Here is a 22,097-nt window from a genome sequence, read left to right as displayed (position 1 = left end):
GATACAGGAAAAAGTCCAAAAGACCTTGAATTAAAAAAATAAAAAATAAAATAAAGTTCAAAACGGCCTCTTCTGCTCATCCTTGAAGTGTGCAGGGTTAGAGTCAGTGCGTCAAGTTTAAGATTTAACCAGTCAGTGCCAGGTCAGAGCCAGGGGTTGGGGGTCACAGCTGTTGATCCTTTCCTGTGGTGGACACGCACAGGGTTAATGAAGCCTGTTGATTGTGACTGAGGAGACATAGGTACACTAATGGCCCTGCAGCTGTAACCCCGAACCCCTGGCTCTAACCTCTGACCTTTGAACTCTGTTATTCCTTTCTTCTCCACTAAACTCCCGACGCAGCCTTTTCTGCTGCTCCACTCCCATAGGCTGTGATTAACAATTGGGTTTCCCCAACCTGACAGACAGGTGGCAAGGGGCATGTGTCAGCCCAGTACCCAGACTGGGAGTCTCTGAGTTGAGTCTGCAATGGTCTGGAGTCTCTAACTCCCAGTGTTACGGGTCAGGAGTGGATTCACCTTGGAGCCCCTTTCTCCCCCCTTTCCACCCTCTCCCTCCACTCTCAGCACCCTGGTCCCAGACTGTTCTGACAAGGCAAGTCAAGGAGGAGAGCCAACTAAGAACCCCTTTTACCCCATCTTTCCCCCTTTCACCCACCTCTCCTCCTCCACCCTCTCACTTCTCCCCCTCCTCCTTCCACCCAGCCCCTCGACCCCATTCTGTCCTGACAGAGGGCTAGTCCAGACCAAGTTAGTTCCAGCATCCATCCCCCTACTCTGCTGCTCTGTCAGGGGCTGAGGGGAACAGAAAACAGAGATAGGACCTGCTGGTGTGGATTGTAGGGTGTGGGGTGTGGATTCTAGGGTGTGGATTGTAGGGTGTGGGGTGTGGATTGTAGGGCGTGGGTTGTGGATTGTAGGGCGTGGGGTGTGGATTGTAGGGTGTGGATTGTAGAGCGTGGATTGTAGGGCGTGGGGGTGTAGATTGTAGGACGTGCGGTGTGGATTGTAGGGTGTGGATTGTAGGGTGTGGGGTGTAGATTGTAGGGCGTGGGTTGTGGATTATAGGGCGGGGGGGTGTAGATTGTAGGGCGTGGGGTCTGGATTGTAGGGCGTGGGGTGTGGATTGTAGGGTGTAGATTGTAGGGCATGGGGTGTGGATTGTAGGGTGTAGATTGTAGGGCGTGGGGTGTGGATTGTAGATTGTAGGGCGTGGGGTGTGGATTGTAGGGTGTATATTGTAGGGCGTGGGGTGTGGATTGTAGGGTGTAGATTGTAGGGCGTGGGGTGTGGATGGACAAGGTGAAGCAAAGAACATACCACAACTCTCTGGAACAAGGGTTAGGCAGCCAGGAAGGAAAATACTAACAGTATATGTCAATTGTAAATACAGTGTTATAAAATAATGTATTTATGAATGAGTCTCTTGTTACAGTAACTTCTAATTATATATCTCGGTAGGTTTAGATGTAATAGCTGAGAGTCTGCTGCTAAGAGTTTGATAGGACTTTATATCTTCATCTACATTACTGTACACATGCCCCTGTATTGTAGATCCAAGGTTTCACACAATGTTCTCACCAGTGAAATCACACACCTTGAAAAAATACTAAATTATGGCATAGCGCTTCTAGGTTCTATTTACCCAAACTAATCCTTCCTTTGTAGCCTCATATTATGGTTTCACTATGGTATTGTTACGTGGGGTGGAGCAGGTGAACCCAAGTGCAGATTCAAACGAAGAGACAGGGATAAGGTAACCAAGGTATTTATTGAAAACCGGGGGGAGATGGGGTGCAGGCCAGGGGGAGCTCTGGCGGGTAGCAGGGAACCAGGAACTGAGGCTGCGGCTGAGGCAAGGGAAGTAGGGGCAGGGTAAGCAGGTCCGGAGCGGAATCCAAGGAAGCAGTAGAGCAGGGGTCCAGGGCAGGGAAGCAGGACTGATGAGACGAGGGACTGGAGACAGGGACCAGAGTCAGAGCGGACGGAACTGTAGCGGAGATAAGAGCAGTGTCAGGCTAGGGAAAACAGGCACCACAGGATAACAAGATCAATGCAGGAACAAACGGCTTGAAATGCAGACTGACTGAGCAAAGGCTACGATCTGGCAACGTGGAAGTGGCAGGGCTGAGTATTTGTAGAGGTTTTGATTATGGAACAGGTTGCAGCTGGTGGGGATCTGCTCTGACTCCAGCACACCTTTCTCCACACACACAATCAGATACACCCACACAGAGAGAGAGAGGGAGAGAGCACTGGGGGAGTAGCGGCAGGTTAGGGAGACACAGGATGAGAAGTAGAGGGCGTGGCAGGAGCAGATGTAACGGGAATGAAGAGTACATGGCTGAAAATGTAATCCTTCTGCAGGCCACACACTTCTTTATCCACTCCTCCTTCTCTAAAAAAGAACTGGGTAGGAATGATCCTCAACCGCTAACCGAGTCAGTGGGTATACATCTGCATCCCAAATGGCACTCTATTCCCTATAGGGCTCTGGTCAAAAGTAGTGCACTATTTATGGAATAGGGTGGCATATGGGATGTAACCGACTTGAAGAGGGGATGGAGTCTTGCTCCATTTGCTTCTTGCTTGTGACAGTGGCCACATAAGTAAGGTATAGTACAGGCTTCAGAGGAAATGAAGTGGTTTACCTGGGGATGTGAATATTTTCCATGTGGTTGTGTGTGTGTGTGTGTGTGTGTGTGTGTGTGTGTGTGTGTGTGTGTGTGTGTGTGTGTGTGTGTGTGTGTGTGTGTGTGTGTGTGTGTGTGTGTGTGTGTGTGTGTGTGTGTGTGTGTGTGTGTGTGTGTGTGTGTGTGTGTGTGTGTGTGTGTGTGTGTGTGTGTGTAACATGAGTATTCGGGTTGTCTGGGCCTAAAGGACAGGATATACTGTAATTAAGGGCTTAGTCGAAATGGAGGGGCACCAGACAGGGTAATCCTACCAAGTGGCATTGCGTGCCTAGACAATACATCAGAATGACAGAGTGACTATTCCTGACCTCCTGACCACACACTTCTATGAAAGACAGGCAGTTCCCTCGAAACAAGAAATCAGTGTTTTTCATTGTTAGTTAGTTTTCTGTAGCTCAATAGAATGTAACTCTAGACATTTATGTTCAATCACTGTCATGTTTTTGAAATCCTCAAGTAAAGAACGTATGCATATACACAGTGTACAAAATATTAGGAACAACTGCTCTTTCCATGACATAGACTGACCAGGTGAATCGAGGTGAAGGCTATGATCCCTTATTGATGTCACTTGTTAAATCCACTTCAATCAGTGTAGATCAGGCCTGGGCAATTATTTTCCATGGAGGGTCACATTAGAATATATTTTTGCTATTGCGGGCCAGAATCATATTACAGGATTATACATCATGTGTATGACTGTTTTGACAGATATATCTACTGTAAATCACGTCCAGATATGCTACTTATTTTACTTTTTTAACATGCACAGAAATAAACCACATCCATGTTCTCCTTTTGGAAGGTATTTTCATTATTAAACATGCAATGAACTACACGGAGGGAAAAGTACACTGTGCATTTGTAACGACTTTCTTCTGTGGACGAAGGAGAGGACCAAAGCGCAGCGCGGTTAGTGTTCAACATGTTTTAATAAAGACGATAAACGTGAACACTACAAAATTACAAAACAACAAATGTGAAAAACCGAAACAGTCCTATCTGGTGCATAGACACAAAGACAGAAGACAACCACCCACAAAACCCCAACACAAAACAGGCTACCTAAATATGGTTCCCAATCAGAGACAACGCAAAACACCTGTCTCTGATTGAGAACCATATCAGGCCAAACAAGAAACCCCACATAGAAACAGACAACATAGAATGCCCACTCAGCTCACGTCCTGACCAACACTAAAACAACGAAAACACAAAAGAACTATGGTCAGAACGTGACAGCATTCAGCACCATGGACAGAACTCTTGTTAACGGGTATGCACAAAAACACAAGAAAGAGAGAGCTCAACATTACATTTAAACTACTCAATCAGTGTGAGGAGTGAAGTCTCTGATGGGCATTGACTAGAGCAGTGAAGTCAGGTATAGTTTCTGACGTCACTATGGGCAGGATTGCTGAGAGGTGAGAGTCAGTAAGAGATGATGATGTGTTTCTTGACTTGTTATATTTCATCACTGAAAATGTCTGTTCACATACATTGGTTGACCCAAACAGTGCAAACATCTTCTGAGCATGACTCCTAATCTTTGGAAAGTTTTGTCGTCGAGAGATGCATAGAACCTCGTCAGTGACATTGTTTTGAATAGTTATCCAATCACTGCATCAGACTGAAGATCGATAAGCTCAAGTTGCAGGTCAGTGGGAGCGTTATCTACATTGAAGGTGAAAGGAGCGGAAACCAACAGCATGTTATTTTCCAACACTTTGAAATCCTCAAAACGATGAGAAAACTCACTGTTCAAAGCACGCAGCAGCGATGTATACTTCTCCCGCTGGTCATCTGATAGGGAACAGACTAGTAGTGTCGGAAGGTGGGTGAGATTGTTGGCTTCTACTTGGCGGGTCAGGAGGAGTAATTTTGACAAGGCTGTACATCTGATGTGCAAAAAGGCCCTTCCTCGTAGTTTGGAATTCAGTTCATTCATGAGGGCCATGATGTCCACTGTGAAGTCAAAATCAGCCAACCATTCTTTTTCTTGCAGTTGAGGTGAAATCCACATTTTCCTTTCATTTGCAAAAACTCAGCAATCTCCGACTTCAGGCCCCACACCCTTTTAAGCACCTTCCCCAAACTCAGCCATCTCACGTTTGTGTGGTAGGGGAGATCTGCATGACCCAACTCTGTCTCTTCCAACAGTGAGACAAACTGCCTGTGGTTTAAAGATTTTGCTCTTATGAGGTTTACCACTTTAGTGATAAAAATGAACCATGGTGTATCCACACCATGGTTCATTTTCAAAACACATTTACAGAGCACCTCCTGATGAATAATGCAATGCAGGAAAATAATTTCTGATCTGGGCTCAGCTCAGCTACTTGATCTTGTGTCCTTTTCAAAAGGTCAACGTTTTTTCCTGTCAAGTTTGGGCACCCATCGGTGGTCACACTGGATAACTTTTCAAAACTCAGTCCCAGCTTTGCTTCACACTTATTAACCTCCTCCAATAAATCTTTCCCTATGGTTGTGCTCTTCATTGACTGCACTGAAGCAAGCTCCTCTGTAATTTCAAAGTCTGAGGTTATGCCTCGTCAGAACATCAACAACTGTGCCATGTCACGTGCATCACTGCTCTCATCCAGGTACAAGGAGAAATAGGTGAAATCCTTTACCTTGTCTTTCAACTGTTGTTCCATATTCTCTGCAATGTCCACAACACGCCGTGTCACTGATTGTCTTGACAGGGAAACATTTTCAAACAGCTCTTTCTTGTCGGGGCAAAGTATTGCTGCAGAGTCATGTAAACATTCTTTAATGAATTTGCCCTCAGCGAATTGCTTGCTCTGTTTAGCAATCTTGTGGGACAGTACATATCTAGCTCTCGCAATTCTGTCGTTTGCTGAATGCGGTTTTGTGAAAAGTCCATGCTGCTTTTGCAACTGAGAAAGCAACTCTTTCGATGCACTCAGAAGACATATTCCTATATTTCTCTGCATGCTTCGTCTGGAAGTGTTGGGACAAGTTGTAGTCTTTCAAGACAGTGATGCTCTCTTTGCACACTAAGCACACAGCTTTCCCTGATACCTCAATAAAGAAATATTTCAATGTCCACTCTTGCTGGAACACACTACATTCATTGTATACTTTCCTTTTCTTTGAAATCTTTGAAAAACTAATTTTTGTGCATTTTCTAGCTAGCTACTATCTGTAACTGTGACGTGTGTGTCAGCCTGTCAGTCACTGTCTGTCCTCGTGCAGTTGTTATTTATACGGCCTTCAAAATAAATGTCCCACAAGTGGTGGGAGTTGAATCATTACACAAAGGCATTCATTGGGCTTTTCATTTGAATGACAAATATGTTTTTCAAAACTTTACTATCGTAAATTCTTTATGTGATCTGAGCATGATTCCGCGGGCCGTATTGAATCAGGTTCGCGGGCCAAATACGGCCCCCGGGCCGGCCTTTGCCCAGGCCTGGTGTAGATGAAGGGGAGGAGACAGGTTAAACAAGGATTTTTAAGCCTTGAGATAATTGAGACATGGATTGTGTGTGAGAGCCATTCAGAGAGTAAATGGGCAAGACAAAATATTGAAGTACCTTTGAACGGGGTATGGTAGTAGGTGCCAGGCGCAGCGGTTTGTGTCGAGAACTGCAACGCTGCTGGGTTTTTCACACTTAGCAGTTTCCCGTGTGTATCAAGAATGGTCCACCACCTAAAGGACATCCAGCGAACTTGACAACTGTGGGAGGCATTGGAGTCAACATGATCCAGTGTCCCTGTAGAACGCTTTCGACACTTTGTAGAGTCCATGACCCGACGAATTGAGGTTATTCTGAGGGCAAAATGAGGGTGGGGGGGTGCAACGTATTCTTTGGGGGGGGTGCAACGTGTTCCTCAAAGAACATAATCAGCTGTTGAAGCATGTGCATCTGAGGGAGAGAGAGGAGGAGATGTGTGTAAATCTCAGGTGTGACTGTCAGACAACTCAGGATTATTCTTGATCCTAATTCCTCTTCCGGTTAGTAAAGGAAGTCCCCTCCCTCTGACGCATATAGGGCCTGAGAAAACATTGTGTGTGTGTGAGACACAGGACCTGACAAAACACTCACAACCCTTTGTCTACAACTCACATTGTAGACAAACTGTCAGCCATGATGGCTGGCGTTGTCACTCGTGGTCTGGCTTGGGGAAAGGACGGGATCTCAGAGAGGGATGTTTGGGAGGCCTGCTCTCACAAGCTCTTTGCTGACTAAACGTCTCACTTCTCCACACACACACACACACACACACACACACACACACACACACACACACACACACACACACACACACACACACACACACACACACACACACACACACACACACACACACCATCCCACCTCGAATGAGCAGGAAAGGGACAGCTTTAAAGACAGTCTGACAGTTGATTGAGAAGATCATATCCTGAAACAAGTTGAGATACATGGATGTGTCGGCTGTGTTTTACTCCCATGTAACCCCATGTTCCCCTGTTCTCTCTTCAGCACATCAACAACGACCACATCCATGGTGAGAAGAAAGAGTTTGTGTGCCGTTGGGATGAGTGCTCGAGAGAACAGAAGCCCTTCAAAGCTCAGTACATGCTGGTGGTCCACATGAGGAGACACACTGGGGAGAAGCCACACAAATGCACAGTAAGAACTCCAACTCCCAACTAGCACCTGGGCATGTACACATTATTTCAATAAGTCCAGAGCCTTCTATTATAGGTCATGGATAAGCTACTCACATAACTATCTCTCCTTGTATTAAACACATTTCTACACAAGTCCTACCTTTAGATAGGGTTATGCTTTGCACCCTGTAATAACTATTGACCGTAACTTTACTGTATTTCTTCACTCCGAGCCTATTTCTTACCAGTAGTGATCCTTCCTCTCCATCTAGATGAGTTTTCCGGGAATTCCTAAAGGCCTCATCTGTAGCATGCAGTCCACTCATGATGATCACATTCAGAGTGTAGTTTCCTCAGCTTCAAAGCTCATTGATGAGGCCTTGTGAGTCCAGTCCATTAAAATACTTCTGACTAGAGACTTCACAAGGCTGATTGACAGGAGGGGAGGATATTAGTTATTAAAGTGTAAAGAGTTTAGTTTTAAATCCCACATGCATCTCATTCACCCCCAGCTATCTCCCTCTCTAACAAGTCTTGTGTTTTTGAAGGGAGGATCTTAGGTCTTTTATGTCCACTTTTGAGCGAATATAGTTTGATCCCATCTCACACAAACTGTCAATTACCCACAGTGCACAGCACAGTATGCCGCTCTGAAGGAATACCAAATCAATGCATAGCCTATTGTAGCATACCAAAGCTAAACACAGAACAGCTTTGATGCTTTGTTTCAACAAAGCTCTCCATGGTCTCTTACTTAGCTTAAATACTTGTAATAGTAATTTTTCTCTAAGAGCAAATACTTTTGTGTGATACATGTAAGAGTCTCTGCGGCTATGTCTAACTGACCTTTGCCTCCCTCTCTCTAGTTTGAAGGATGCTGTAAGGCCTACTCTCGCCTGGAGAACCTGAAGACCCACCTGAGGTCCCACACAGGGGAGAAGCCGTACGTCTGTGAACATGAGGGCTGCAACAAAGCCTTCTCCAACGCCTCAGACAGAGCCAAGCACCAGAACCGCACACACTCCAATGAGGTACGGCTCTTATAGACAATCACCTCAAAGACATACTTTGAGCTACATCTACATACAGTATTTACCCACTGCCATTATTTAAATCAACTAATGCGCATAAACATTTATTTTGTTTTTATATATTGCATTTTCAGAAGGCAATGAAATCAGTAATCATAAGCATGAGGTAATAAGACATAATTTTTAATTATTTTTCCCAGAAACCCTACATCTGTAAAATCCCTGGGTGCACTAAACGCTACACAGACCCCAGCTCTCTCAGGAAGCATGTGAAGACGGTTCACGGACCAGAGGCCCACGTCACCAAGAAACAACGTGGCGATGTGCCTCCCAGGGGTCCTCCCAAGGGAAATGGAGAGAACGAGGCAAATGCCAAACAGAGTGATAGAGGGATAGATGGAAAGATGGAGGCCAACAGCATTACTAGAGGAGTGGAGGACTGCCTGCAGGTCAAGTCAATCAAGACCGAGAACTCGATGGTAAGACTGGGTGTGACATTCCAATGTGTCATCACCACTAATTGTTTAACAAAGCATTGACTTTGACTATTGTCAAAATCCTCTCAACTACTAACTACTTAAAACTATCAATGCAAATCCTATCAGTACCATTCATACATATTCTATGATATTTGAGTCTTGTGACTCAAATGCAGGCATTTCACCATCTATCCCATCACCTTTCACGCTAACTGTGATGGACAATTGACCTGCTGATGGTCTACCCTTCTCCTAATCCATCTCACCTCTCTGGTCACTACTTGAATGTGCTTCTCTTTCTTTAACACTTTCCCCAACGGACAGGCATCTCTGAGGTAAGCACCACCACTTTTTCTCTTTCATTTCAATGCTTTCTAACTGCATGTCAATTTTGCATCTGTACAAATTGCACTACTCTGTTCCTTTATGTATGAAAGAATAGAGGATTACACCAAGCACTTTCCAAGCGCTTCTGGTTTTAAAAGTCTATACTGTACTGTCTACAGTTTATTCAGTTTATTCAGTTATATTCCTCTGTGGCCTACGTGATCTGACAGTAATGTCTGTCGGGCCATGATAAAAGTCATTATCAAATTAATATTCAAAGAATGGGACTGTTCAGCATGTGTGTGGAACAAATAGTGTCAGCAATCAAGCTGTGATCAAGACTCTTTCTAGTTCAGTCTGTGTCAGAATTCATCACTATCAACACTTTACTGGGATTAGACTCACAGTATCCCTCCATCGCTCCACAATATACTTGTTTCCTTTGTAAATGAATCCAACACATCTATGATAAATAAGATTATGAAACTATAGCTAGGCTACATCATTTATTTAATTTGTGGTTTTGCAAAGAGTTTACATACTTGATTAATCAGAATTGTGCAACTGTATTCCAGTATTTAATATTTTAACCAATACAGCTGTTTTTTTCTCAATATCAAATCATTTCTGGGTAACAAGTAAGTACCTTACTGTGATCCTTTTCAATTAAAATGGTCAAAAAGAAACAAAAATAGGTTCTTAGCAAAGAGCAATTTCTCAAGCAAGAATTTTGCTAGGACCGTCTGGGAGTGGTCTGAGTGGGGAGGGGAAACTGAAAACTAGCTGTTATTGGCAGAGAGGTTTGGAACTCTTTCTTATTGGTCTGATAACAAATGGACTGCCTGGTGATGTCACCAGGCAAGCCAAAATTCAATCCCACCAAATCAGGCTGAAATTTCAGGCCTTACACTAAAAGTGCATTAACATATTTTTCACAATTTCACAGTATTATTCTAAACTCATAGTGTGAAAATATATAGAAAACACAGAACAATCCCGTTTTTGACTGCACTAGGCCTTTAAGCATATATATTATTATTATTATTTTGATATATTTTTATATTATATTTAGATATTGCAGATAGATTGTAGCTTCCATCAATGTAATTGTCTACATCATTTCCAATCCCCCATATTTTTTTTGTAAATATATTTATATACATACATACACATACATACCCACATATATATAAATATATACACATAAATACACATATATATATATATATATATATATATATACATATCTTTTTTAATTATATTTCCTTTATTATTTCCCGCAAACCCTACCACCCCTCCCCTAATTGGAGTAAACTAAGAAACAATAACACTTAGGCTTCTACATCCAGCTTGTACATACTTTAAGCATATTTTTACAATGACCATGCCCTGAATTAAGTACCTTACTGTGATCCTTTTAAATTAAAATGGTCAAAAAGAAACAAAAATAGGTTCTTAGTAAAGAGCAATTGGTCTGACTGTGGTACCCTTTTCACACTACCATGCCAACCTGAACAAAACCACTCAGTAGAGCTTGGTTCAACTTAGTAATATGAAAAGCCCTTGATAGGCTTGATCTGGTGTCTAACATAAACCATATATCCTGTCCCCCTCTCCAGACGTATCAATCCAGCCCTGGCGGTCACTCGTCATGTAGCAGTGAGCCATCGCCACTTGGCAGTGCCCACAACAATGACAGTGGAGTAGAGATAGCCCTGCACAGCGGGGGCAGCTTTGGGGAGCTGAGTGCACTGGATGACCCTCCCATGGTAGACTCCTCCACCCTCTCCCACAGCAACTCAGCAGGGGTGGGGCTTGGGCTCCGTAAAGGGGGAGGAGTCACCATCAAGCTGGAGAACATCAAGAAGGAGAGGCTGAAGAATGTGAGAGACTCGTGTCCCTGGACCAACTCTGGTCCACAGATCCGGAACACCAACACCAAGCTGCCTCCTATTCCTGCTGTTGGTAAGAGTTTTATATAGAGTTTTTGATAACAACTGTTGTTAAAAACTGTCATAATGCTGAAAGTTTAATAAACGATGACAAGGAAGAAAAATATTATCTTATTACAAATACTCGCTAGGGCCTCCCGAGTGGCACAGCGGTCTAAAGCACTGCATCACAGTGCTTGAGGCATCACTACAGATCCGGAATCGATCCTGGGCTGTGTCGCAGCCGGCCATGACTAGGAGAGCCATGAGGCAGCACACAATTGGCACAGGGTTGTCGGGGTTAGGTGAGGGTTTGGCCGGTAGGGATGTCCTTGTCCCATCGCGCTCTAGTGACTCCTGTGGCGGGCCGGGCGCATGCACGCTGACACGGTCGCCAGTTGTACGGTGGTTCCTCCGACACATTGGTGCGACTGGCTTCCGGCTTAAGTGAGCAGTGTGTCAAGAAGCAGTGCGTGTTTCAGAGGACGCATGGCTCTCGACCTTCGCCTCTCCCAAGTCCGTATGGGAGTTGCAGCAATGGGACAATTTGATTTGACAAGACCGTAACTACCAATTGGATAACACGAAATTGGGGAGAAAAAGGGGTACAAATTACCAAATAACAAACTTTTTTTTTTGCGTTCATCCACAATCGGAGAGATGGAGTTGGGAGGAATTTGTGAAGCAGCCTCAGAAACCAAGAAAGGTGTTTTGCTCTATATGTTCTAATGTGGTTCCTCTTGTTGGTTCCTCAGGTTCCCTTCTGGAGAACTCCAATATGATCGCTCCACCCGGGCCCTACCCTAGTCAGCGTCTTGGTGACCTGTCATCATGCGAGGTGACCATGCTAAACCAGCTGAATGAGCAGGGCCGCCGGTACAGCAACACCAGCACTGCCAGTTCAGCCTACACCAGCCGCCGCTCCTCGGGCATCTCCCCCTGCTACTCCAGCCGCCGGTCTTCCGAAGCTTCGCAGTTCAGCAACCGCCACAACAACATCAGCTCAGCCGACTCCTACGACCCCATCTCCACAGACCTGTCCCGGAGATCCAGCGAGGCCAGCCAGTGTGGAGGGGGTGGTGGAAACATCCCTAGTTTGCTCAGCCTCACCCCGGCTCAGCACTACCATCTTAAGGCCAAGTATGCTGCCGCAACTGGGGGAGCTCCACCCACACCTCTGCCCAACATGGAGCGCATGAGCCTCAGGACCAGGATGGCCCTGTACGGGGACCACTCCCAGGAGAGGGAGAGCTCCTCCCATTCCAACCTGTTCCAGCCCCCTGCTGGAGCAGTGCCCAGACGCTGCAGCGACATTGGCTACAGTAACCATAGTATGATGCCCCACGAGGTCCCTGGGAACCTGCCACGGCGAGCCAGCGATCCCGTCCGCAGACCCACCTTGGACCCACTGTCCCTGCCGAGGGTCCAGCGCTACAACAGCATGAACAGTATGAACCCCAACTCCATGATGCCTCCTCCCTCTACTGATCGCCGGGGCCTGGCCATGCATGGCTACACACGGTCCGACGGAAGTCTGCACCGCCACTCTTTCGCCCCGCGGCCCCCCAGCATCTCAGAGAATGTGGTGATGGAGACCATGGCTGTGGACGGGCTGGACCATGCAGGGGACGAGGACATGGTGCTGCCTGATGATGTCGTACAGTATCTCAGGTCTCAGAACACTGGCGCCGACCAATCAGCAGGCCCCGCCGACTACACCAACAGCCAATCACACGGCTTCCAGGACCAAGGGAATATGACCTCCTCCCAGCAGCCCCAGCAGCAGTTCTATGGGCAAAGGAGGATGGCCATGGTGGATACCAACATGCCCCTGTCTGAGTCAGGCCAGGCCCCCCTAACGCCCTACAAGATGAGCCCTGGTTCTGGATCACAGCAACAGCAGTACCCAACCTCACCCAGTATGAACAACAAAAACAACATGCCAGTGCAGTGGAATGAGGTCAGCTCAGGGACTGTGGATGCCACAGGCACCTCAAGAGTCACCAAGCAGAACCTCCTCAGAAACAACAACCTGGCAGTGGTTCAGCAGAGACAAAACTGTGGGCCTTTCCAGGGTAGTATGGGTAGTAACAGTAACCAGCAGGTGATGCCTATGAGCCAGAACATGGAGCTACAAGGCTACACCCAGAGAAGCAACGCCCAAAGGATCAACTCTGTCCAACAGCAACAGAGGCAGCCATGCAGCATGAATTATACTGAGCAGATGAGTCCCCAGCAGGGATACGGCCAAGACATTGTCCCCATCCCTAACTCTGGATCTGGGAATGGCAGCCTACGACCCAACTACAACGGCATGGCACTGCCCAATGGCAGAGTAATGGCAACACATAATCCAGATATTCAAAACTACAGATCAAGGACTCAGGTTGAAAGCTATCCCCCTCACATGAATCAGGTTGAGCAGCTGAACTACAGTAGTACGCCTCAGCAGCAAGCCGTCCATACTGGGACCAGAGATGGGATGCAGCCCAGGCTTCCCATGGAGACCAAGTCTATGTCCAGACAACATGTAAGATCCAGCAGTACGATGCAGAACCGTTTCCTTCAGTCTGACTTCAATCACAACACCTCTGAGGCCAGTCCAAAGAAGCCAGGCCGCACCGCAGCACATAACGTCGGACAAAAGGGAAACTCCAACTCAAACGCTCCAATGTTATACACTGGCCAGATACACATGTTCGAGTCCAACAACAACCTGAGTTTCGACTCCCCCATGTCCCCCTGCACACCCCAGGCACCGGTAGGCACTGCCGTTTTCATGGCATCTTCAGGGGTCAACCAGGTCACCAGCACCGTGGACTCCTCTGGTGTGGAGCACGCCCAGATTGACTTTGATGCCATGTTGGATGATGGCGACCACTCCAGCCTGATGTCGGGGACCCTCAGCCCCGGGCTCCTCACAAGTCTGTCCCAGAACTCCTCCAGGCTCACCACCCCCCGTAGCTCTGTGACCCTGGCCTCCGTGCCAGCAGGGATCGGTAACATGGCCATCGGCGATATGAACTCCATGTTGACCGCCCTGGCTGAGGAGAGTAAGTTCCTCAACATGATGAGCTAATGCCTTGGCTGCATCCCAATAGTTTTTCTCCCAAAGTGTTCACGTGTTCACTTCCTTTCATGAATTTCAAAGGAAATGATTGGTGAATGGAAACTCCCTCTGGCCCATGCCTACACCATTCCAATGCTTTTAAATTTGTGGGGAGTAGTCCACACTTCAGGAGGAAGGAGAGATTATTGGGACGGCCCCCTTGTATATTCAGACCCTTTCAAGAAAGCATCAGGAAAAATGTACTATAAAAGCTCTGATTATATGTAACAATACCTTATGGAAATTGTTACTTATCAGGAGAATGTCGATCTCCACCGGCCTGTATAGAGACTTTGCTTATCCAGTTATATGTAATATTTGCTCAAGTACATTTTAAGTAATGTTTATGTTAGATAAAGTAAGTGTAGTAAAGACATTAGGGGTATTTGTATCACTGTTTTAAAAAGCCATACTTTGTATCTACGAATAAAAATAGACAAGGGTATAAAAATACATTGGCAAATGTGTCCATTGCTCAGTATTTGTTGATGTTTGTTACCTTTTAAAAAGCAGTGCACTGAAAGCAGTTCACCAAGTGCCTTGATAAAAAGATCAAGTTTGAATAATATGTGAACTCATAAAACGTACATACAGTGGGGAGAACAAGTATTTGATACACTGCCGATTTTGCAGGTTTTCCTACTTACAAAGCATGTAGAGGTCTGTCATTTTTATCATAGGTACACTTCAACTGTGAGAGACGGAATCTAAAACAAAAATCCAGAAAATCACATTGTATGATTTTTAAGTAATTAATTTGCATTTTATTGCATGACATAAGTATTTGATCACCTACCAACCAGTAAGAATTCCGGCTCTCACAGACCTGTTAGTTTTTCTTTAAGAAGCCCTCCTGTTCTCCACTCATTACCTGTATTAACTGCACCTGTTTGAACTCGTTACCTGTATAAAAGACACCTGTCCACACACTCAATCAAACAGACTCCAACCTCTCCACAATGGCCAAGACCAGAGAGCTGTGTAAGGACATCAGGGATAAATTGTAGACCTGTACAAGGCTGGGATGGGCTACAGGACAATAGCCAAGCAGCTTGGTGAGAAGGCAACAACTGTTGGCACAATTATTAGAAAATGGAAGAAGTTCAAGATGACGGTCAATCACCCTCGGTCTGGGGCTCCATGCAAGATCTCACCTCGTGGGGCATCAATGATCATGAGGAATGTGAGGGATCAGCCCAGAACTACACGGCAGGACCTGGTCAATGACCTGAAGAGAGCTGGGACCACAGTCTCAAAGAAAACCATTAGTAACACACTACGCCGTCATGGATTAAAATCCTGCAGCGCACGCAAGGTCCCCCTGCTCAAGCCAGCGCATGTCCAGGCCCGTCTGAAGTTTGCCAATGACCATCTGGATGATCCAGAGGAGGAATGGGAGAAGGTCATGTGGTCTGATGAGACAAAAATAGAGCTTTTTGCTCTAAACTCCACTCGCCGTGTTTGGAGGAATAGAAGGATGAGTACAACCCCAAGAACACCATCCCAACCGTGAAGCATGGAGGTGGAAACATCATTCTTTGGGGATGCTTTTCTGCAAAGGGGACAGGACGACTGCACCGTATTGAGGGGAGGATGGATGGGGCCATGTATCGCGAGATCTTGACCAACAACCTCCTTCCCTCAGTAAGAGCATTGAAGATGGGTCGTGGCTGGGTCTTCCAGCATGACAACGACCTGAAACACACAGCCAGGGCAACTAAGGAGTGGCTCCGTAAGAAGCATCTCAAGGTCCTGGAGTGGCCTAGCCAGTCTCCAGACCTGAACCCAATAGAAAATCTTTGGAGGGAGCCGAAAGTCCGTATTGCCCAGCGACAGCCCCGAAACCTGAAGGATCTGGAGAAGGTCTGTATGGAGGAGTGGGCCAAAATCCCTGCTGCAGTGTGTGCAAACCTGGTCAAGAACTACAGGAAACGTATGATCTCTGTAATTGCAAACTAAGGTTTCTGTACCAAATATTCAGTTCTGCTTTTCTGATGTATCAAATACTTATGTCATGCAATAAAATGCAAATTAATTACTTAAAAATCATACAATGTGATTTTCTGGATTTTTGTTTTAGATTCCGTCTCTCACAGTTGAAGTGTACCTATGATAAAAATTACAGACCTCTACATGCTTTGTAAGTAGGAAAACCTGCAAAATTGTCAGTGTATCAAATACTAGAGGAGCTTGCAGTGGAAGAGGTTCCGTTGCCAAGCTCTTAGGGCCGGTTTCCCGGACGAAGATTAAGCCTAGTGCTGGACTAAAACCCATGCTCAGTGGAGATTATCCATTGAAAATGATTTTTAGTCCAGGACTAGGCTTAATCTGTATCCGGGAAACCAAACCCTAGCGTACAGCAGGAGATGGCCCCTTTCAGTCATACTGTATAAAATATCCTCCAAGTGCCCTCCAAAAAATGTCTAACCCTCTATGGACCCTCCTCCTTGTGAGACTGACTGTATGATTGAAAAGGACAGAGATCTGCCTCAGTGTCAGTCAGTCTGTGAAGACACACACGGATCCCCATGCCTCACAATGTCTAGGAGGAATCAGATCTCTAAAGGAATATGCAAGTACTCCATGTGTTCTCTGTGGACATGATCACACACTAATTAGTGGATTCATTACCCTCCCTCTTCCCTGAGTTCTGAGCTAGACATGGACTATATGGAGATTCAAATAAGGAACGTATTACTTTGATTACGAATCATATCAAAGACAATGATAAACCGCAACTCCTAAGTTTTTATTTAGTTTGTTTCCTGGAGTTAAAGTAGCCTTATAGTATGTATAGGTATACTGCTCATTCATTTGGCTATGCTCAGAGTGAGTGTGTGTGTGTGTTGTATATAGCTTTTGTACATTTCAAATACAGTATCCACGTTTTTTCTTTTTTAACCAAAGTTCTGTTTTGTGTCTCCTTTGAAATCACATGGTCTCGTCCCTCTGGGACACATGAAAGCAAAGTGTCGTTATCTAAACTCTTCAGCACCCACCCTAATGAATTCTACACACCATGAAAACCATCCTCATGTCAAATAACTATAGAGCGAGGCAATGTTCCCGCTGTTGCGGAGACGTCGGCTCAACTGGAAATTAACGTGACATTTTATTGCGGATCTTACGCGATACTTTAGCAATACAGATTGATATACAGTACCAGTCAAAAGTTTGGATACACCTACTCATTCAATGTTTTTTCTTTATTTATTTTCTTTCTTTATTTATTCAAGAACTTTGAAATGTTCTTCAAGTGCAGTTGCAAAAACCATCCAGGGCTATGATAAAACTGGCTCTCATGAGGACCGCCACAGGAAAAGAAGACCCAGACTTACCTCTGCTGCAGAGGATAAATTCATTAGAGTTACCAGCCTCAGAAAATGCAGCCCAAATAAATGCTTCACAGAGTTCAAGCAACAGACACATCTCAACATCAACTGTTCAGAGGAGACTGCATGACTCACTCCTTCATGGTCGAATTGCTGCAAAGAAACCACTACTAAAGAACACCAATAAGAAGAAGAGACTTGCTTGTGCCAAGAAACACGAGCAATGGACATTAGACCGGTGGAAATACGTTCTTTGGTCTGATGACACTGGCGTGTCTTTGTGAGACGGAGGGTAAGTGAAAGGATGATCTCCGCATGTGTGGTGAACCATGGAGGAGGAGCTGCGATGTTGTGGGGGTGCTTTGCTGGTGACACTGTCTGTGATTTATTTAGAATTCAAGGCATACTTAACCAACATGGCTACCACAGCATTCTGCAGCGATACGCCATTCCATCTGGTTTGCGCTTAGTGGGACTATCATTTGTTTTTCAACAGGACAATGACCCAACACACCTCCAGGCTGTGTAAGGGCTATTTGACCAAGGAGAGTGATGGAGTGCTGCATCAGATGACCTGGCCTCCACAATCACCCTACTTCAACCCAATTGAGGTGGTTTGGGATGAGTTCAACCACAGAGTGAAGGAAAAGCAGCCAACAAGTGCTCAGCATATGTGGGAACTCCTTCAAAACTGTTGGAAAAACATTCCAGGTGAATCTGGTTGAGAGAATGCCAAGAGTATGCAAAGCTGTCATCAAGGCAAAGGGTGGCTACTTTGAAGGATCTAAAATATAAAATATATCTTGATTTGTTTAACACTTTTTTGGTTACTACATGATTCCATATGTGTTATTTCATAGTTTTGATGTCCTCACTATTATTCTACAATGTCGAAAATAGTACAAATAAAGAAAAACCCTTGAATGAGTAGGTGTGTCCAAACTTTTGACTGGTACTGTAAATACATAATTGCAGCTAGCAAAATAACATCTACCTACAGTATATTTGATGTTTAGCTGCAAAGGATGCCTTTTGTTTTGGGGGGTGATTTTATCATAGATTAAGTTGAGGTGGTTAGAAAAATAGGAATAGAAGAAAAGAACATAACAGGTTACTACAGATGTAGGATCTTATTTTGATCACCCTGTTGCAGGACAACTTTCCACTTCTTAAAGTTCGAAAAGGCTTCTGAGGTTTGTAATTTCCACTTTGAAATTTCATACTTGATTTTCCCTTATGAAAAATGTATCAACCCTTACAAAGATGTCCATTAACTATAACCTACATAATAATTCACAATTCCTGTTGCTGCAGGATTATTTTCCTGTTGCAGCAAACTGGCTCAAATTAAGATCCTATATCTGTATTAAATAATCTAGGGAAAATCATAGAATTAGGAATTAGAACATGTTTTAGGATCTCTATGGGGCAAACTTTTTTAAATCTTTTATCCCTTCTTTTTCTCTTTCATCCATTACTTCACAATACATATTTACTTTAACAAATGAAGACATCTTTAAATGTGAATCTTCTTAGTTGTGTTGCTCTTTCAGTTTTTTTTAACAATGTCGGTAAAGGCATAAAATTCAACCTGAAAACCCAGGCTAAAAATGATTCTTCCAGAAAAACAAAATGCATACATAGCAGTTTCTAAAGTTAGGCATATTGTCCAAAATGAACAGTGGCAGGCAGGCTCTGAGGAAATGGTTTTCAGGAAAGACATTAAACACACCAGTGGAGAGAGAGAAAGAGGAAGAGAAACAAAGAAAGAAAGGAAGAGAGAGAAATAGGGGCAGAGAGGAAGACAGAGATAAGGAGAGCGGAAGAACAATGGTTGTAAAAAGGATGACGCGTGGAGAAAGTGTAAAAAAGAGGGGAACAAATGATTTTACTCTGACAGGCAACGGAACTCTGCTGAGGATCCTTTTGATGTGTTTGCCACTGATTTCATCTGCCACTTGAATTCCTTATTCTCTCAGAGAGAGGATGGAAGAAAAATAGCCTGGGGTAATAAGGGAGTTAAGAGAACAAGAGGTTAGGACGGGAGGCAAGATGATCACTAACGGACAAGGCACTAGCTAATTAGACAAGAACACAAACGAGGTGAGATGTAAGACTCAAAACACTACCATAGAGAGACAAAGAGAGAGTCCACAGAGATAGTCTGGGCTGGGCTTAGCTTTGCATGCCCCGTCTCAAAGCTCAGAGAAAGAGAGAATGAAAGGAGAAAGAGCGAGGACATCACATTCTAGAATCTACACAGTGTGTTCTCCATGCTGCTTGGTCCCATGGTTCCAGTGGTTCCAGACTGAGATGCAGTTTTATAAGAATAGGTCTCAGGGGAGAGAGCTTTCACTCTCTCTGTCCCTCTCTCTCTCTGTTTCACTCGTGCTCCCTCCTGCTCTCTCTCTATCCATCCCCCTCGCCACTTAGCTGTCGCCTAGATGGCTGACACTAGGCCGCTGGAGAGAGAGAGATGGAGCAAGAGAGGGGAGGGAGGGCAGGGCAAGGCAGCTGTTAGCTGCTTAGAGAAGGGAAGGTAGCACGATAAAACAATGCCACCAGACACAACTCACGCTAGGCTCAGAGGCCTTACAAATTTGATCCAAAAGGATTCTTCTTTCCAAGTTCTTTCCACTAAATAAACATCTCTTCCTATCCTCATCCACTGACAACTCAACATCCACTGATTTAGTAGTAAGTCATTTTTATCCGCTCGAAATCCTTCCACTTTCTAATGGTATTGGGGAATCAAGCAGCTAAACTAAACCCAGTCGGCTGTAAACAATGAATCATTGTTTGTGTGAAGGCATCAGAAAATAACCTACACATAACAGAGATAAATCCACCACAAGAAAAACTGCATGTTGTTGAAAGAGAATGATGATCAATTACTGATCTGTTGACTATATATCTATATATCTATCTACACAAGACCACTAATCATGCAATTTCACACACCCATTAACATTACAATTATATGGTACACAGAAAAAGACAGGAGATCAAAAGATGCTGTTCAATCATTGTGAGAGAGAGTGAATGGGTGAAATAATATTATGCTATTTTAATAAACAACAGAGTGTCACATCTTGACATTTGACCCAAGTGGGCAGATCATCGTAATAAAGCAATTTATTGGACTGGGCCTCTCTGTCGGGGATGGAAACTTCTGCTGTGCTGTGCTGTGTGCCTATTTTCACAACTTCACCATTGTAATTATGCCCTACAAATACAGACTGAAACTACAGTTTGAACAGCTGAACACAGGCTTACGAATGGCGCCGGAGGAGATGGCTGCTGTTTTACGGGCTCCTAACCAATTGTGCTATTGTGTGTATTTTCTCACATTATTTGTAACTTATTTTGTACATATTGTTTCTGCCACCATCTCTTATGACCTAAAAAAGCTTCTGGATATCAGAACAGCGATTACTCACCTCGTACTGGATAAAGATTCTTTCTTTAACGAGTCTGACGCAAAGGATTTACTTCAGACAACGGACAAGGCCCAAATCCCCGTCATTCGCGTGAAGAGGAGACGGAGATATAGGGGTCGTAGGTTGGGGTGCCTTGTAAGAATCAGATGTTGAGTGGGTAACCCTCCTATACCTATAGGGGGTACGTACTTGCGGCAGTGAAGTCAGGCGCAGGAGAGCAAAAACTGATTTACAACGGCGCAGTTTAATAAACAAAACCACCGTAAACAGAACAATAAATCAATGGGTAAACAAAACCCGGTACACAACAGCATAACATGCACAAGCACTACAAATAAACAATACCGGACAAGGACATGGGGGGAACAGAGGGTTAAATACACAACATGTAATGATGGAGTTGAAACCAGGTGTGTGGGAAGACAAGACCAAACAAATGGAAAATGAAAGGTGGATCGGCGATGGCTAGAAGACCGGTGACGTCGACCGCCAAACACCGCCCGAACAAGGAGAGGGACCGACCTCGGCGGAAGTCGTGACAATACCAGTCCTATTAGCCAATGTGCAATCATTAAATAATAAACTGGATAAGCTCCGATCAAGACTATCCTACCAACGGGACATTAGAAACTGTAATATCATGGCTGAAAGACGACATGGATAACATACAGCTGGATGGGTTTTCCGTGCATCGGCAAGATGCAGCTGCCTCCGGAAAGACTAGTGGTGGTGGTCTGTGTCTATTTGCCAATAACAGCTGGTGCACGAAATCTAATATTAATGAATTCTCGAGATTTTGCTCGCCTGAGGTAGAGTATCTCATGATAATCTGTAGACCACACTATTTATCTTTATTTTTCTAGGCTGTCTATTTACCACAAACTGATGTTGGCACTAAGACTGTACTCAACGAGCTGTATAAGGCCATAAGCAAACCAGAAAATGCTCATCCAGAGGCGGTGCTCCTAGTGGCCTGGGGACTTTAATGCAGGGAAACTTAAATCCATTTGACCTAATTTCTACCAGCATGTTACATGTGCATCCAGAGGAAAAACAACTCTAGACCACCTTTACTCCACACACAGAGATGCGTACAATGCACTCCCTCGTCCTCCATTTAGCAAATCTGACCATA

The 22,097-nt window shown here is 44.7% G+C and overlaps 1 protein-coding gene across 1 annotated transcript in view; it reads left to right on the top strand.

Annotated features, from left to right (window-relative positions):
* The window catches only part of LOC139539114 (zinc finger protein GLI2-like), a 28,309-nt gene extending 12,549 nt beyond the window's left edge, over window positions 1-15,760 (top strand). Inside the window, exons 6-10 of the mRNA XM_071341899.1 lie at window positions 7,183-7,332; window positions 8,180-8,344; window positions 8,545-8,823; window positions 10,770-11,115; window positions 11,837-15,760. Coding sequence (XP_071198000.1) covers window positions 7,183-7,332; window positions 8,180-8,344; window positions 8,545-8,823; window positions 10,770-11,115; window positions 11,837-14,160 — 3,264 coding nt within the window. The 3' untranslated portion in view covers window positions 14,161-15,760. The remainder of the gene's footprint in view (window positions 1-7,182; window positions 7,333-8,179; window positions 8,345-8,544; window positions 8,824-10,769; window positions 11,116-11,836) is intronic.
* The last annotated feature ends 6,337 nt before the right edge of the window (window positions 15,761-22,097 follow it).

Source organism: Salvelinus alpinus, chromosome 14, assembly GCF_045679555.1.
Source record: "Salvelinus alpinus chromosome 14, SLU_Salpinus.1, whole genome shotgun sequence".
Lineage (NCBI taxonomy): Eukaryota > Metazoa > Chordata > Actinopteri > Salmoniformes > Salmonidae > Salvelinus > Salvelinus alpinus.
Note: the sequence above shows the minus strand (reverse complement) of the source record. Positions and strands in the feature narration are given on the sequence as shown.